The 18,206-nt window shown below is 35.9% G+C and overlaps 1 protein-coding gene across 10 annotated transcripts in view; it reads left to right on the top strand.

The window, feature by feature from the left end:
• Positions 1–18,206, top strand: part of CYRIB (CYFIP related Rac1 interactor B) — a 197,033-nt gene that overhangs the window by 173,812 nt on the left and 5,015 nt on the right. For all 10 annotated transcript variants that reach the window (XM_077167657.1, XM_077167663.1, XM_077167664.1 and 7 more), the window contains 8 exons: positions 22–143; positions 3,153–3,258; positions 10,821–10,957; positions 11,962–12,039; positions 13,965–14,081; positions 15,130–15,209; positions 15,977–16,103; positions 17,997–18,067. In XM_077167657.1, coding sequence (XP_077023772.1) covers positions 22–143; positions 3,153–3,258; positions 10,821–10,957; positions 11,962–12,039; positions 13,965–14,081; positions 15,130–15,209; positions 15,977–16,103; positions 17,997–18,067 — 838 coding nt within the window. The remainder of the gene's footprint in view (positions 1–21; positions 144–3,152; positions 3,259–10,820; positions 10,958–11,961; positions 12,040–13,964; positions 14,082–15,129; positions 15,210–15,976; positions 16,104–17,996; positions 18,068–18,206) is intronic.

Raw genomic sequence — 18,206 nt, 5'->3', positions numbered from 1 at the left:
TTCTGCTTTCCTGCTGTTCAGATGCCCAGCCTACAGAATCTGAGCAGGACATTTATAACCAGGTGAATGTGGTGTTAAAGGACGCAGAAGGCATCTTGGAGGACTTGCAGTCGTATAGAGGAGCCGGCCATGAAATACGGGAGGTAAAAGGTGTTATTTTTCAGAAGACTGAATGTTACTAGGTCCCACCCTCCTTTACTCTGTTGTTTTCTATACTTTAAAATTCTCCATTGTGTATTAAGTATTATAGGAAGATCACTTGCATTATTTCAGAAATGGTTGCAGTGATGTAAAGATAAAATAAAAACAGTGTTTCCTAAGTGTGTAAATTATTTATATCAAAGAAAATTCCATTTGTTTATTTGTTTATTTTTGGTTGTTCTCAAACCTGGAATTTAAAATATCTGTGAATTAGGACTATTTATAATCACTTGGGTTTTTTTGAGGAAGCATAACTCTCTGTGGTTTTGTTCTGCCAGTCTTTTTTCCACTCCCCCTAAATTTTCTAGGAGGAAGTTAAAATCATCCTTGCCATCTGGACCCCATCCTTAACTTTCTCCACTGATTTTACACCACAGAGAAAATGTTTGGTATGGGCTCCCTCAACTTTGTTCTCCCAGACCTCTGAACTTAGCCAAGTTTCCATCCATCTCCATTTCCATTTTTTCTGTTTTCAGGAGAAGTTGTGTGTCCTATGTCTTTCCAAGAGTAACTTCCCTATCTGTGTTCCCTCTCCTACTCTAGACCTTTATTCTTTTAATTATCCCTTTTCTTACTTAAATTTTCTCTCTCTTTCTTTGACTTTGTTCCGTCAACATATGTATAGTCAGGTGTCCTGTACTACCCAAAGAAACTCCTGTGCCTTTCTAGACCTCATTTCTCTTTTTCTTGTTACCAGATTTCCTAAAGGCATAGTCCTCATATTCTTTGTTCATTTTCTTTTCACCTTAATCCTCCCATTCTTCTTTTCTGTAACTGATAGTACTGAGGTTTATCAAGGGCTGGGTTTAAAGTCTATGCCAGTTTAATTTCTCAGACTTTTGGAGGTCTGGTGAAAGCAGAAAATAGTACATGCACCAGGAAATGACAATTGAAGAGATGTTTCAAATCAAAGAGCCACAGCCCAAATTGTCATTGATGACTGACAGGTATTCAGAATAAGGGAGAAAGGAAGCTCAGTGATTCCTTGGTCTTTAGATTAGCAGATGATGCTATTATTAACTGAGGGAAATTGAAGGTAGTGTGAGTCATTTCTGACCTCTCCTGTGCTAACTGCTTGTTCCTTGGGGGTCTTGCCCATGCACATTTTCTCGCCTTTGCTTTGTTTGGAATTCTTTGCCTTTTTTTCTTTCCTGTTGAATTCCTCTTTTCCCTTCAAATCCCAATATTGTCCTCCTTCTCCTTACTCTTTTGCATTAGCACTTTGCATGATTATTACAAAGCCATCTTTTTTTTTTTTTTTTGTCATGGGGCTCTAGCATGGCAGACGAGAATTCTGCCACTGAGCCACCATTGCCCACCCTTTCTTTTTGTCAGTGGATATTTGATGTTTATCTCTCCACTACTGTACCTCCAGCTTGGGGAGGGGTAAATCTGGCTACTTACTTTTTGCAGATCACTTTTCTACCACAGTATTTATTAAACAGTCAATGTCTGTCTTTGCAATATCATTAGCTTAAGTGAAACCATAAGGATTCAGTAAGTGAAGTCACATAACCATTTCTGTGAAATTCGTGTTCTCTATTTAAGTGTATATTGGAATATCAAACATTTATGATGGTGGAAGATTGAAATGATTAAGCAGGACCTAATTAAATAACTGGTATATTTTTCTTCCCCTACTAATCACACCAGTTCACATATTGTTCTGAAAATGTTTGGTAGCGTCTCTCTCTGTTAATTATTAGTGCCAGATCTTACTTTTAATCACTTATCAGTATTTTTCATTAAACTTAAAAATAAATTTTTAAATCATATTGTTTTGGATAGCGTAGGGCCCATTTATTTAGTTTATAACTGATTTATTCAGAACATGCTTTAAATCTGTCAGGGTCCAATTTTATTTTGTTTTCTGGTTTTTTGTGTGTGGATGGAATGACAGTACTAGTGCTTTGGGAAAATCTAATCACACAGATCCTGATAATGTTTAAAGCAAGCCTTGGTTAGGAGTTTCAGCTTTCAGATGAGGTGTTTAGTTTGTTTGAACATGTTAGAGAAAGCAAAGTAATTTGTTGAGAAAAGTATTACGCTTATAAATGTTCAAGAAGAACATCTGTTGGCAGAAGGGAGATAAAAGCAAGAAAGCCTGTTTCTTTGGGAATAACCCTCTGTAATCAGAAAAGGTTGCCTAGGCACATTCATGTTTTTGGTTAAGGATCTCTAGATTATGTTTTATTTTCTCCCCTTTCAGATTTGAATCTAGTTTTTTATCTACTATTCCTATTCAAGAACACCTGAGAAAACTTGGACTCCAGGATGGGATTCTAGTTACAGAGAATAAGTTTCTGTGCAATGCTTAGCCAATTTCTAAATCTTGTTTTTCTGGTTGATTTAGATTCTTAAGTGTTTGGTTGGCTTTTTTAGAGCTCATTTGGATCCTGGAATTTGAATTACTGAAAGGTTCTCAGCCTGTTCCTGGAGTTGGCTTCTTATTTAATTTCTTGCCATACTTTTTTGGTTCCCTTTTATTCTACCAAAGTAATTATTTAAGAAAGAAATACTACAACAGTTTTTTTCTGATATATGGGAGGTAGCAATATAAAATGTGTTATTTTTGTAAATCTAAAAGGCACCAAGGCATAACATAGTTGACAAATATATATTGTGTCCTTAGTTTTTCCCCAATATATTCATACCTATTGCAAGGATAGCAAAGAGTATATTGTAATATGTTTAATGTATCCATGGAGTTGAGAAGGCTTTTTCAGCATTTTGGTCCATGACTCTGAATTTTAGAGATTTATAGTAGAGTTTCATATGTTTGGTAAAACCTGTGTTTATTTTATTTTTTGCATGGGCAGGCACCTCCGACATGGCAGATGAGAATTCTGCCACTGAGCCACTGTTGCATCACCCAAAACCTGTATTTTAATGTGAAAAATTATGTTGTGATTTTATAAAATCTTAACTATTTTTATTATTCGGATTTTAAGGCAATCCAGCATCCAGCAGATGAGAAGTTGCAAGAGAAGGCATGGGGTGCAGTTGTTCCACTAGTAGGCAAATTAAAGAAATTTTATGAATTTTCTCAGAGGTTAGGTAAGTTAAAAGTTTTGTGACTATGACTTTCCTAGTGAAAAAGACAATACCAGATGTGAGAGTATTTTATATTCACATTGCTGAATTTGATTGAATATACATGTTGTATATGTAAAGTAAACATGTTAGACTATAAATGCCACATAGCATTCTTATCATTCCTGTAAAGATAGGTCTTAAATTTATGCAAACCATTTCTCTTTACAAATTATACTTTCCCCAAGAAAATTGTTTTGACTTTTTTTTTTTTTTTTTTTTGGCATGCTAAAGTGTGGTATGAGACCCACTCAGTTGAATTTCTTTCAAGCTTTGCAGCAGAGCTTTTCCCATATAGAGGAGCTAAACTTCAGGCCCTTGGGTTATTTAGATTTTTGTATTCTTAAAATCCGATCTGAGTATGATCCATTTATGTATCTAAAGCTATAGAAGAAAAGATGTAGGAAGCTAACCATATACCCAAAGTAATCATAGGGAGTTATTTCCATGCATGGAAAAATTATTCCAGAAGCAGAATTAAACTTTGAATGCTGTAAGTAAGGAAAATTGGAATTCCCTTCTTTGAAAATGTAGGAGGCAGAGGAGGTAGGATTTAGATATCAGTTCCTTGTATAATTAGGAAGATATAAATTTGAAGGACTTTAAATGAATTTGTGGGTACAGAGAAGAGCAGTATAGATGCATGCCAGGAATTTGAAATATTTCAAGTTCTTAACATATACTTTTTATACAGTTTTGGTTTTTGAATTATATAAATGTGTTACATACTCTAAAGTAAATACATAAAAACTTAAGAAAAACATACCATAAGGGAGAAGTCAAACTGGGGGCTGGGTTGCTTGTGAGTTAAGGACCCCAGATGTGATTTGTTTGGTCTACATAATTTTTTAGTTGCCATGTTTAAGCATTGGTAATTACATAAGTTTCCAGTTGTTTTAGAAAAATAAGTAGCTTAGGCAACAGTGGACCTGCATTTCAGTTAGCTGGAGTCTGTGGCAGCTTCAAGTCTGTCTCATTTAAGCCATGTGCTCTCTAGTTTGCTATAGATCGCTACCACTTCCTATTTCCTTCTATCTTGCTCTTCTTTTTCCTTTATATAAGTTGGTTAGCTATTTGTGTTTGCAACTTCTGTTTCAAGGCTGAAATTTACAGTTGGAGGTTCCATTTTTAAAAACGCGTATTTCAGGATAGTAAGCAAATTACTATTTTTGCTTTAGATGCAGTACAGATTGTTATATGCAGTGGTAAGACAACTAATATTTGGATGGAAGTATTTGCATAAATTATCATTTTCTTAATAAAAAAGGGAGGATTTCTTTTCCAAAGCATGAAAATCAGTTCCTTTACCTTTTTGCTATTTGATCAAGTATCTGTATGGTCTAGCTTTGTAAACCTTTGTAACATCAGTCTGCCTAGGTCTTTTAATCTTGTCTTTCTTGACTACTAGAGGATTTTCCTTGTGCTTCTAGTTCCTAACTGCATTTGAGGTTTTGATGGTGCACAGGTCCCATTCAAGCTCTCCCTGGTCCCTTAGCATTTGCCATGGAAAAAAGAATACTTATAAAATAGGCCAAAACTGTTGGGGCTTAAATGTTTTCTTATAGTTTAACCATTGAAATTAATCATGCTGGTGGTGTGTGTCCCTTTAAGTGTGCTGTGCTCCATTTTAGTAGAGAATTAAACCAAAAGAAGTAATAGCAAGAGATATCAGTTTCCGTGCTGTTGTTGGGAACCTTGATGAACCTTCATAATTGTACTAGGAGCTTCTGTAAGATTATGAGCAGATTGCAATTAAAATCTGGTCAGTTACCCCTGATCTCTTGTCTAGTACTTTACTTAATAATGTTTCCAGTTTCCTTGCTGATAGGTGAGGGCTGCTTGCATAGATGGAGACTCAGTGTTTCTTGAGTGAGCGAACAAGTGAATGATTAATGTATACACATATCTGATATATCAAATATGTGTTGGATATTTACGAGAAGGAGTAATAAGGCATTTTAGGCTTTGTAGACAAGCAGACGTGTGTTGAATCCTGATGCCACTCCTTAGCTGTGTGGTCTCGATCACCTCACTTAACTTCTCTGAGCGTTAGTATCCAAACTAGATTTTCATTCAGTCCATTGAGTCCTCTACTTTATATCCACTAAACTCGCTCATTGATTCTCCTCCTTCCTCACTGTTGAGCCAGAGATGAGGAAAAAAACAACACACGTAGTACAGGGAGCACCATACAACTATCAAGGTATGAGAGGTACAATGTCCTTCGGAATCTTGGAATCCCAGGGAGAGGGTTGTCTGGGCTGAGCATTACCAATGTACAATGGGTAGTAGTGCAGAAGAGGGACCCTGACTCCCTGCCAGTTTTGCATACTTTTAGAGGGAAGGTATCGGTATCACCTTACTAGTCCGGAAGATACTAAGGTTTGGTGAGAAGAGTTTAATCTTGTTGGCCTGGGAAACTTGCTTATTTCGTCCTGAGGACCCAGAACCGTACCTGTTGAACCAACTACCTGAGGTAACGTTGTGTGTGGATAGCAGACAAACTGCTTCATCTCTGCTCAGTCTTCCTCCTGCCCCGGAGGCTTAGTATAGAGATTACCTCCAGGGGTCATGATGAATGAGTCCATCCAGCATGTTGGCCCTTTTTCACTGGACAAAGTTGATAAAATCAATTCACATGATCCTAAAGTATGTTGAAAAAGTTGAAAAAGGGATTAGACTTCAAATGGAGCTATGAAGGAAGCTGATCTAAATAGGACTAAGGTTTATCAGAATACAGGGTTAAGGATGATATTGTCCATATTTCAAAACCTCATCTTCTGTGTGAGAACAAAGGGAGAGATGTTTATTTGGTGCAAAATTTATAATTTAACTTGTATGGTCAGTTTAGTTGAATGCCATAAACACATGGAATCTTGAATAGAGCATGAGGTTTTATTGTTTTGTCCAGGTTAGTGTGATGCCCCAATATATGCCAGAGTAATTTGGGTAGTGAGTAAAGAAGTATTTGTGAAGTGCCCTTGTGGGGCTGGAGAGAAAGGAAGAAATATTCAGTGTCCCCATTTGGAAAATTTCTGATATTCTCGTAAGCAGTGGGAACAACCAAATCAATAGGCTGAGCCTTCTGTCTTGAGGTTTGCCCCTATGAAACTTATTCCTGCAAAGGATAAGCTTAGCCAACTAAAAGTTAGACCTAAGAATCACCCCCAGAGAACCTCTTTTATTGCTCATTTGTGGCCTCTGTAAGCCAACTCAGCTGGTGAACTCACTGTCCACCTGCCTACATGGGACATGACTCCTGGGGTGTAAATCTCCTGGCAACGTGGGACAGAAGTCCCGATATGAGCTAGGACCTGGCATCAAGGGATTGAGAAAGCCTTCTTGACCTAAAGGGGTAAGAGAGAAATGAGACAAAGTTTCAGTGGCTTAGAGATTCCAAACAGAGTTGAGAGGTTATCCTGGAGGTTAGTCTTACGCATTTTATACATATCCCTTTTTAGTTTATGGTGTATTGGAGTAGCTAGAGGGAAGTACCTGAAACTCTTCTGCTGTGTTCCAGTAGTACTGATTCTTGAAAACAGTTGTATAAAGATATAATTTTTACAATGTGACCGTGTGATTGTGAAAACCTTGTATCTGATGCTCCTTTTATCCAGGGTATAGATAGAGGAATAAAAAAATATGGATAAAAATAAATAAATAATGGGGGGGTAAGGGGTAAAATAAATTAGGTAGATGAAAATACTAGTGGTCAGTGAGAGGGTGGTGTAAGGTGTATGGTATGTGTGAGTTTTTTTCTTTTTATTTTACTGGAATGATGCAAATCTAAAAAATGATCATGGTCATGAATATACAACTATGTAATGATACTGTGAGCCATTAATTGTACAGTGTGTATAGAATGTATGTTTATGAAGATTTGTCCAATAAAAATATATATTTTTAAAGTACATTAGCGATAACAGAAGCTTAGGGGTGTGTGATATGAAGGTACTGCTTAAAGTTTTCTGCTTGGGGCAACTAAACATTTGGAAATAGGTAGTGGTAATGATTGCACAACACTGTGAGTATAATTCATGCCACTGAATTGTACACACAAAATGGTTAAAATGTCAACTTGTTTTATATATATATATGTATATACATACACACACACATTATACCGTTTTGTTTTGTTTTTTACCTACCACTGAAAATAAAAAATTGAAGAAAAAAAAAGATCCTAAAGCAAGCAACTATAATCATTGTAATCAAATCTCTTAGTTGTAAGTTTACCAGTACTGAATCCTGAAATGGAATTTATGTTTTCTCACCAAAGTCATCATTGGTTCTAGGGACAATATTTACTAGGTCTCCTGTGTTTATATGCTAAAAATTATTTGTGATTATCCCCCCTCCTTCCCCAGCCCCCACCCCCACAGTATTAGGAATTAGAGCTTTTGGTTCCTAATACCTCTGTTGGGGGGGTGGGGGGAGAGGTCAAGGCAATAGGCTCTAGTCACAAAAGAGCAAGTCAGGATTTAGACATCTACCCAGATTAGAATCAGCTCACAAGACAAGTTAGGGCTGAAACATTTCTCTTCAGTTTTATTTCGTTTCTACCAGTACTTACTGATGTGCATCAAACCACCCCCAAAATTTAGTAGCTTAAAATAACAACCAGTTTACTATTTCACTATTTTCTTGATTGACTTGGCTCAGCCAGGCAGTTCTTCTGCTCCGTGTGACTTGGTTGAGGCCATAGTCATTCAGAGATTCTACCAGGCTAGCAGTTCAGCTGGAGCTGTTGGCCAGAGTGTCTACATGTGACATCTTGGTTTGGCTTGGACTTTTAATGGCGTGTGAGCTGAATTTTAAGAGGAAGTGTCCAAAGCAGTTGTTTCAACGGGAGGAAGTAGAAGTTTCCAATCCTCTCAAAGACAGAGCCAGGAACTGGTAGAAGACTGTCACTTCTGCCATATTCTGTTCACTTAGCATCATGGGGAAGACAGATTCAAGGGGAAGGGGCACAAACTCCCATCTCTCATTGAAAAACATGGCAAAAAAATTGCAGTTGTCTTAAAATCCCTCGCAGTCCCTATCCTTTGGATTCTCTTGTGAGAATTCATGGACTGGGGGGGGGGGGGGGGGGGTCTTTGACACTAGGTAGATAGCAGTTAGTGAGAATAAATGGCTCTTATCTCTAAAAGGGAACTCTTCCCAGGGCCTCCTCTTCCTAGTCATTCAGTTGTTCCCCCATTTTCCTTGTTCAGGTTTGTGGACCAGCCTGTCCTCTTTATTTTTCCTGACAACCTTCTTACATAGCATTGATTCCTGCATTTTTCTTCTAGGTGCCTTTATTTCATTGGCATTAAGGTAGCCTATTTTCTTTTAAGTACAGTTTTATTGAGATAGATTCACATACCATATAATCATTCAAAGTGTACAATCAGTGGTTCACAATATCATCATATAGTTGTATATTCATCCCCACCATCAATTTTTGAACATTTTCTTTACTCCAAAAAATTAAGAATAAAAAAAGAATACCAAAAGCATCCCATACCCCTTATCTCCCTCTATTATTTATTTTTTATCTTTATTTTCTTACTCATCTGTCCATACACTGAATAAAGGGAGTGTTGCCCAAGGTTTTCACAATCACCCAGTCACACCTTAAAGCTGTGTAAACAGTCATCTTCAAGAATCAAGGCTACTGGATTACAGTTCAGCAGTTTCGGGTATTCCTTCTGGTAAAAACTACAAAGGGTTATCTATATAATGCATGAGAATAACTCCAGAATGATCTCTCAACTCTATTTGAAATCTCTCATTCACTGAAACTTCATTTTGTTTCATTTCTCTTCTCCCTTTTGGTCAAGAAGACTTTCTCAATCCCATAATGCCAGGGCCCGGCTCATCCCCAGGAATCATATCCCATGTTGCCAGAGAGATTTACACCCCAGGGAGTCATGTATTGAGGAAAGGTGGTGAGTTTACCTGAGAGTTGGCTTACAGAGAGAGGCCACATTTGTGCTACAAAAGAGGTTCTCTAGGGGTAACTCTTAGGCATAATTTTAAGTAGGCTTAGTTCTCCTTTGCAGGAGTAAATTTTGTAATGGGAAGCCCCAAGATTGAGGGCTTGGCCTATTAAATTGTTAGACCCCAGTGCTTGCAAGAATGTAAGGAATTCCTCAGGTGGGGAAGTTTAATATTTCCACATTTTCCCATCTCTCAGGGAGTCTTTGCAAATTTTTTTTTGGGGGGGGGCTTGGTGTTGGGGATGGGGAATACATGGTCCAGGAATCAAACCTGGGTCTCTCACATGGAAGGCAAGCATTCTACCACTGAACTACCCATACATCCCTGCAAATACTTTTTTATCTTCTGCCCAGATTACTCTGAGATGTTTCATGCAGCACACTTACTGTACAAATTGATAGCCTATTAATTTCCTTCTCATCATCCTCTTCTAAGACTCATAGCCACATGATTTTGTTTTAGAGAACTTTACTGCAGAGTCCGGTCCGTAGATCACCTTTACTTTGATGTTCGTTTTCAGTATAGTCATCTCTGAAATGGGATAAGTGTTGCTCATGTCGTAGTTGGTGGTGAAAATTGAAGGGAGAATGCATTGTGTCCTCTGTGGAATTGGCTCAATTTAGCATTATATATAGTTTTAATTTGCATTAGTAAATATTTATTATTAATCTGGTATTTCATTATCAGTGTTAGACTGTCTTCTAACTCGTTAAGCTTTTGTTTTCTCTGAATGGAATCTAATATTTTTTGATTCTACAATTTGTAACTAATTTACAGAAATATCAGTATTTCCACGTTTAAACCCAGTATATAATAGCTTGGCATCTAAAAGTAGCACTGATTTCAAAGGGACTGTTTTGCTTATGTAATGAATTGAATATTTGTATTACAGTCCTGAGATGCCAAGCTCTAAGACACGTAAATATAATATTTAAATGATATTAAACCAGATCTTTTGTTCTCTTTCAGTAAGTGAAAGTTTGTGTTTATCAATAAACAGCATAATCTCAGTATATAGGAGTTGATAATTTACTCATCCATGAACAGATTTGACTGTATATTCTTATAGTCAAATGGATATATGGCCCACATATCCATATAGATTTGACTATATGTACAGTTACCATCAAAGAAGCTCCTCAGTTGTAGGTAACAATTACCATTTCATAAAGCTAAATTCCTTACTGTATGGGAATAATGCAAGTAATATAAAATTTACCCTTTGATCCTGATATTTAATTTAAATTCACATTCTGCATTATTTCGAATTTGAGTTTGCAGAATTATAAAATTAAGTTTGTTCCTTTTTAAGTTTTTTCCCACTTGGAAACAGTATTCAGTTGGGTATATTCAACAGAATGGTAAAATTTTGAACTTTCTTTTGATTCTATTATATATACAATGTATATATAGGTAATCTGATTTATAAAGAAAATTTATGGGAATAGAAATCGTAACATTTGTGGATTGTATGCTTTTTAATAAACAAATATCAGAAAAACACCAAGAACTAATAATTTTAACCTTTTTTTTTTTTTCTTTAGAAGCAGCATTAAGGGGTCTTCTAGGAGCCTTGACAAGTACCCCATATTCTCCCACCCAGCATCTAGAGCGAGAGCAGGCTCTTGCTAAACAGTTTGCAGAAATTCTTCACTTCACACTCCGGTTTGATGAACTCAAGGTAGAATTTTCTGTTGCCCTGATTTTATGAAAGTCTTGATTCTTCAGTGAACACTAGGAGGCAAAGCCTGTCAGAGTGTGTTGAAGTAATGTCTACTGGACCTTAGGAAAAATGGAAAACTGTATTTAGAAATAGTGGAGGGTCTTTTGATATATAACTTAGCAAATAGGAAATGACCCAATATTCAGTCTTCATTTAACTTCATTTTTAAAATTCTCTGAAACAGTAACATTGACCGTATTTTCTAATGTTTTTTTTCTTTTCTTCTGATCCCTAGTTTTTTCCAGCATTCTTTTGTATAAAAATGTTTAACTATTTTATTTGCTTTTTTAAGCTAGAATATAAATGTAAATATTCTTTTGTTTAGAAAGAATGAGCATAATGGAATGAGCACTAGATTTTGTATTAGGAGAACTGAGTTGAAGCTGAGGCTCTGTCAGTAACCAATTTTGTGACCATAAGGGCCTTAGTTATCTCCTCTAGAAAGTAGAAACATTGGATTCCTAACTCAGACATTTTTGTATCATAGATAACAGCTGGTTCTCTTTTGTTAATACGTTAAGCACAATTGATTTACATATAAAATTTTGGTTCTTTTAAAGATTGCTCTGTTGAACAAATACACATATTTTTATTGTAATAGTTGAAAAACACATACACATATATTTTTGTTTTCATTTTGTTTATTTGATAATATCATTTTTTTTCTTTTTTGTAAGCAGTCTTGTTAGTATATTGTCTGAAATTATTGAAAAGAAGAAGGAAAGTATTGTAACTGTGACTGAAATAGTCACATAGTCTTATTTTCAGTAAGTGCTATGCAGCGTTACCTAATTAAAGTATAAAAAGTCATCTTGGATGATATCAGTTGTAGTTCTTAAAATAGTAGTATGACTTTGGGAATGTTACAGAACTAATTAAAACTATTTAGTAGATTTTTCATCTGTGTTTTATGTTAGCATTTATTACTTAATATACTTTTCTCTCATAAATGTCTTCTTTAGATGACAAATCCTGCCATACAGAATGACTTCAGTTATTACAGAAGAACATTGAGTCGTATGAGGATTAATAATGTTCCAGTAAGTTAATGCTTTGAATTATGGGTTGGTAAGAATAACTCAGCTCTTGATTTTTCAGTTTTATGTTTTTAGTCATCCATTCATTAATTTGCTCATTCATTCTGATGATTGTAAAGCTAGTAATAAAGTTAGTAATAAGAAACCACTTAATTATTGTGGAGGAGAGAACAAAATGTAGCAAACCATATGGTGTTTACCTATTTTTCCTCTCAGTCCTTCAGATTCCTAGGAGTACTTCAATAAATTACAAAATTTCTCTGTTCTCATTTTAATTGTACAAAATTTTTGTGAATAAGTGGGTATGGGTACTTTGTCCCTATATTCTTAGAACAATAAGTCTGAAGGGCAAATTGACCTGGGGTAGGAGAAATACTAGTATTGGTAAGAGGTGAATGAGAGGTCATGGCTTTTTACACATCTGAACTTTATATGGCTGTTGGAGAAAATTATTTCATGTGTGTTCCATAACTAGTATAGCCTCTTCTGGGTTCTTTAGGACTGTAAACCTCTTGATTCCTCTTCTCAAAGTGTTTAATATCTTTTTCTGCTTCCAGAGTTAAGTACCATTAAGTAAAACCTTAAATATAAAAAAATACTATCTTTTTCTCTAGGTATTTTGAGAACCTACACTCTGATAACTAAAATTTATAACAAGAAATTTCAAAGATCAGCTCTAACCTCAAATAGATAGCAGATTGAGAAATATTCTAACTGTGAAGGGAACAATAAGTGACATGAGAAGTTTAAAAGAAAGGGGAGGGGGCATCTTTTTTTCTTTGAATAAGTATTTTATGAAATGGTTGCTCTTAAGATTGCTGGTGAGGGGGAAAGATTTCCCTTCCATGAAACATGTTATTTTCATTAGTTTGGTTTTGCATAGCACAGTGCCTAGCATGAAGCTGAGCTTACCATCTGTCATTGTCATACCTACCCTGTAAAAGAAAATAAAAGCAAAACACTTAATCCTCTAAGATTACCAAATGCCTTTACTCAAGGCCAAAAACATTAAAGTCACCTTTATGCAGTCTTTTTACCCTCTTTAATTAGAGGTAAATTCAGTCATTTGTCAAGTGAGATATCTTTCAAATCTCTTCCTCATCTCCTAGTAATTCTACATCAGTGAGAGCCCCATTCGCAATCTGTTTTTGGCAGTCATTCTATAGCTGTGTGATTCTTTTTCCTTTCTGGTATACTGTACCCTCTATCATCAGTTAACTCTCTCTGGAAAATTGACTTGTCTTTTCTTTCCTGTAACACTCTAAATGACTCCCCGTTATATAAGAAGAAAAATAAGAATTTAAGCTAAGATCCAGGGCACTCCGCAATCTGACCCAAAACTTCCTTTCCAGCCTCATCTTTCACCATTTACATCCCTACTACACTGCATTCTACTGAGTGATTTGAAAATGTGCTCTTCCTTCTGCCTGGTTAAAATTCCTTGTATACCTGCTCATCATCACCTGTGAAAGCCTCTCTTCCATGAATCCTTCTTAATTTTTTCCAGTCTCACTTAATCTTTCTTGCAGTCCTTTTCTAGCATGTTATGGCTGTGTGTGGGTACTTGTGTGTTCATAAAGCAGAAGAGCAGGATACAATGAATGTTATAATCATCTTTTTACCCCCCAGAACATTTAGCAGTCTCTTGCATTATAGTAGGCAGATCTGTCAAATTTTTATTTAGTTGCTTGATATCATTTCAAATATTTTAAGTGATTATTCTTTTAAAAATGCTTAATATAATTTTTAATCTTTTAGTTTAAGGAACATTTAGGTGTTACCTGCACTTGAAGGTCTAAAAATAGAATTTGTTAAGAGTACTCATTAGGCTAAGTTAACAAGATTATGATGACACATAATGTGTTCTTTTATAAATGTTTTCGTATTTAATAATTTATGAACTGATGCCAAGTGCTCTTCACATACAGGCAGAAGGAGAAAATGAAGTAAATAATGAATTGGCAAATCGAATGTCTTTGTTTTATGCTGAGGCAACTCCAATGCTGAAAACCTTAAGTGATGCCACAACAAAATTTGTATCAGAGGTAAGCCTGCTATAAGGAAATTATTTTTTATATTGTTATTGTTCTAGCTGCCTGCAAACAATGCTTTTCTGGGTTAAAGTACTTTTTAATGGTAGAACTTATATGAAATAGCTTTTACTGCTCTAATTTTGCTACTGAATTTTTCATCATTTACTTTTTTTTATCACAGTTGAAAGATCTAGCTTATTGCTTATTTTGAACCTGTAAGACTAAATCTGATGATCTCAACAAGTCCCATGACTTTAAATATTACCATTTTAAAGCTGATAGAATCTCATGTGGAGCCGTAGCCCTTCCCTGAGGGCTACCTTTGCTCACCCACTTGCCTATTTCAATCTCCCTGTGGATGTGTAGTTGACACCTCATTGATTTCGTGACCAAACCAAGCTCTGAATTTTCTTTTCCTTTTGTCTGGTGTTTTCTATCTGAATTATTAGTTCCATTGTGAAAGCAACAGATTTAGGGATTGTCATCTTATATTTCTTTCATCTCACCCCCTGTATCCATTCTTATCCGATGGGTCTCCCTCCAGAATATGTGCTGAGTCTGAAGACATAGCCCTCTCTTGCTCCCTCTCCGGTTCTAACCACCACCCTCAGACCCAGACTACTGTGTTCCTATTCTCACTGTTCTTATTTCCTCCACTTTTGCCCCACTTTCCTTTCTCCTTATAGCAGCCAAGTGAACTTCTTAAAACCTAAATCCTGTTCTTTTCCTTCCCTGCTTAAAATATTTTCAATGCCTTCCCAATACCCATGGCTTACAAGGCTCTACAACATCTGAACCTTGTCTGCCTAGGTGTCGTTCTCCAGCCAGCGAGAATGTCGGTCAGTGCCTCTTGGAAGAGGGGAGGCTGTCACTCTTGCTCATAGCTGGAGCCCCAGAGTATAGAACAGTGCCTGGGTAGTAACATGATTTTTTAGAAAATTGGGCTTAAGTAACCAGATTTTAAAGTGGCTGATTTTTCATGATATGCTAGGTTTTAAATTACACTTAAGTAATACTTTTTTATCACTTTAACTTTTTTGTTCTGCATATGCTTTTACAGAATAAAAATTTACCAATAGAAAATACTACAGATTGTTTGAGCACCATGGCCAGTGTGTGCAGAGTCATGCTCGAGACACCGTGAGTAGTCCCTCGGTTTTTCCCTTTGAGCAGTAATCCCGAGATGATTGATATATCTTAACATGTACTGAGCATTTCATATTTAGAAGGTGGAAATTAAGTATTCGAGGTAGTGAATGTTCATAATACATAAATAAAATTAACATAATTGTAGCTCAGGTGAGACATAAGGTTCAGTTGGTTTTCAGGTGCCTCAGGCTAGTGAGATTAAGGTAAATTGATCAGAATGGAGATTTTGTCAGGCTGAAGGGGGTGAGTTTGACAGCTTCTTCTGTTTGCTTCTCAAATGTTCTTTATCCCTTTCAGTAAAGAACTTCCCCTTTTTGCTAGTAGGCTACAGTTGTACTTCGTATTCCCTTTCTCTGTTAATATTAGTTCTCAGTTTTTATTTTTTTCAACACAGGCCTGAATTCCCTAACATAATAATGAATTTACATATATTACATAGCAACAACAGAAATAATTATTATAATATTAATTATAACGTCCCAAACTTGTACTTAGGAACATTTGATTTCTCTAACATTGATCTCTGCCAAGCAGAAGAAGTCAGTGTACTAAAAACAGAGACGAGAATATGTGGGTGAAAACTGTCCCTTTTGTCATCTCTCTCAGATCTCATTGTGGAGAAAGGGCTGTAATGTTAGTATCTCTTTTGGAGATTGATGGGTAGGTAGGTAAGGCTTGCAACATCAACTGTCAGTTGAATCTACTCATTACAGAGTTTTGTGATGTGCCTCATCCACCCATACGTTTCTACCCTCCAGGGAGTACAGAAGCAGATTCACAAATGAGGAGACAGTGTCATTCTGCTTGCGGGTCATGGTGGGCGTCATAATACTCTATGACCACGTACATCCAGTGGGAGCATTTGCCAAAACTTCAAAAATTGATGTAAGTTACATTGTTTTTGTAATTCCAAAGAATTTCCTTTGGAAATTCATGAACTTTTTTTTAAAGAGCTGGCAAAATAGACTCTTTCACAGAGTGCAGGTTAATACTTTACGTTATATTCGTGGTGGATTTTGGTCTCTTGTCCTGTTGTAGCACATAAACAGGAGGAGCAGGCAGTTGAGGGATAAATATGTATTATCTTTGGAGTACAGAAGAAACCTCACACTCCTAAGTAGACCTATTGCATATTTGGCCATAAAAATAGATAGATACAGGAAATTTTTTATTGTGCCCTTTAATGCCTTTGGCCAAAGGCCATTTCAAACAAAAAATTTATTTCCAAATTTATATAAAAAGTCGTAGAGTGATGTAATGAAAAGAGGCTAAAGACTTGACTTACCCCACCCCCCAATTATAATAATTTGTGACTATGGCCTGGGTTTCTACTTTCCTTGTCTCTATAAAAGTATATATTAGAAGTACAGTATTTTTCTGGTTACTCTTGTCATTTCTCTCCTCATCATTTCATATCAGTTCATCAGCTTTCTAACCTTTTGTAAGAAATATTTTCCAGTTTTCCAGTCACAGTTCAGGATCTAGCAATTCTTTCCTCTCACATTCATCACATTTGAAGAGAAATGAGTTAGCATTTACTGATTACTGTGCCCCAGGAATTTAGCATTTATTCTTCCATTTAACTCTGAAAATAGTCTAGGAAGGGTAGGTGGTGGTATTTCTCCTTTACTAATAAAGAAAATAAAGTTTAGGGAAGTTAAGAAATTTAATTATAGTGAATGGTAGGTAGAGCAAAGTTTTGAACTTACATTTCTCTGGCTTCCAAAGCCGGTTATTTCTACTATGCTGTCCTTTCCAACAATAACCAGTATTAGACTTTCTTAAATACAGTCTCACTCAGTTGTTCCCTTTTTTTAAAAACCATGACAAGTCCCTGTTGCCTGGCCTCTGAGTGCCCAGTGAATCATCCTGGCCCTCAGGGCCCTCTCTTTGCGCCCTGGTAAATCCTTTCAACCCTGCAAAAGTCCTGTCTGTCTTCTGTGTGATCAATTTTTTGTCTTGGAGCTATGTCTAGAAGTGTTTTCTTTCCTTGTCAAGCCATGCCCCCTGGACTCTTTAAAACTCCACTTAAATCCACCTCTTCCAGGGAGCCTTCCCTTAGCTGGCCCTTTGTTTTCTCACTAGTGGGGGTGATACCATCAGCTTGACTGATTGAAGACTGCATTTGTTGCAGATGTACTTTGAACTTTTTACAGGCATGGGATCTTTTTTCCTTTTTAAAAAATACTGTGCACAACAGAAGTTCTCAGAAAGTTTTTGTTGACAATGTAAAAGTGATAACATATTTGGTAGTTTTTTCCTAATAATAATTATTTTAACATGTTTGATATATAATCTCTCACTACTTCCATAGTTGTGGGGCTTGGTTTATTTTGTTTGTTCTGCTTTAGTTTGTTTGTTTTTTGCTTGTTTTTTCTAAGGATTATAAAGTATAATTGCACTTGTGATTTTTTTCATTCCACCGCTACTAGATTAAAAAACTAATTTTTTATTAGCACAGTTATAGGTTTACAGAAATATGCAGAAAGTACAGAATTTTACATTTTACATTAGTATGGTCCCTTTGTTACAATTAGTGAAACAATGTTACTATAATTAAGAACTGTATAAGTTATGTTAGGGTTCAGTCTTTTGTGTTATGTTATACAGTTATATGGGGTTTTTGTTTTAGTTTTTAAATTTTTATTCTAGTAACATATATACAACCTAAAACTTCCCATTTTTTGACCTAGCTTATTGTTAAGTATTGCTATTTTGAAAATGAATGTTGTTTGAAAAAGACAAATGTTTTATCTTTTTGTTCTCTTTTCTCCTTAGATGAAAGGTTGTATCAAAGTTCTTAAGGACCAGCCTCCTAATAGTGTAGAAGGTCTTCTAAATGCTCTCAGGTGAGTAGATGTCTATGAATTTGTGCATATGTCTATGTTTAGAAAAACTGGTAAGGAAATTGCTTCAAAATGTGAAGAGGATAAAGAATATGACTGTAAATCTTCAGATTAGAAATATGAACATTTCATTTGCTTATTG

The sequence above is a fragment of the Tamandua tetradactyla genome, chromosome 6 (genome assembly GCF_023851605.1).
Source record: "Tamandua tetradactyla isolate mTamTet1 chromosome 6, mTamTet1.pri, whole genome shotgun sequence".
NCBI lineage: Eukaryota > Metazoa > Chordata > Mammalia > Pilosa > Myrmecophagidae > Tamandua > Tamandua tetradactyla.
The sequence above is the reverse complement of the archived record's forward strand: the minus strand, read 5'-3'. Positions and strand labels throughout refer to the sequence as shown.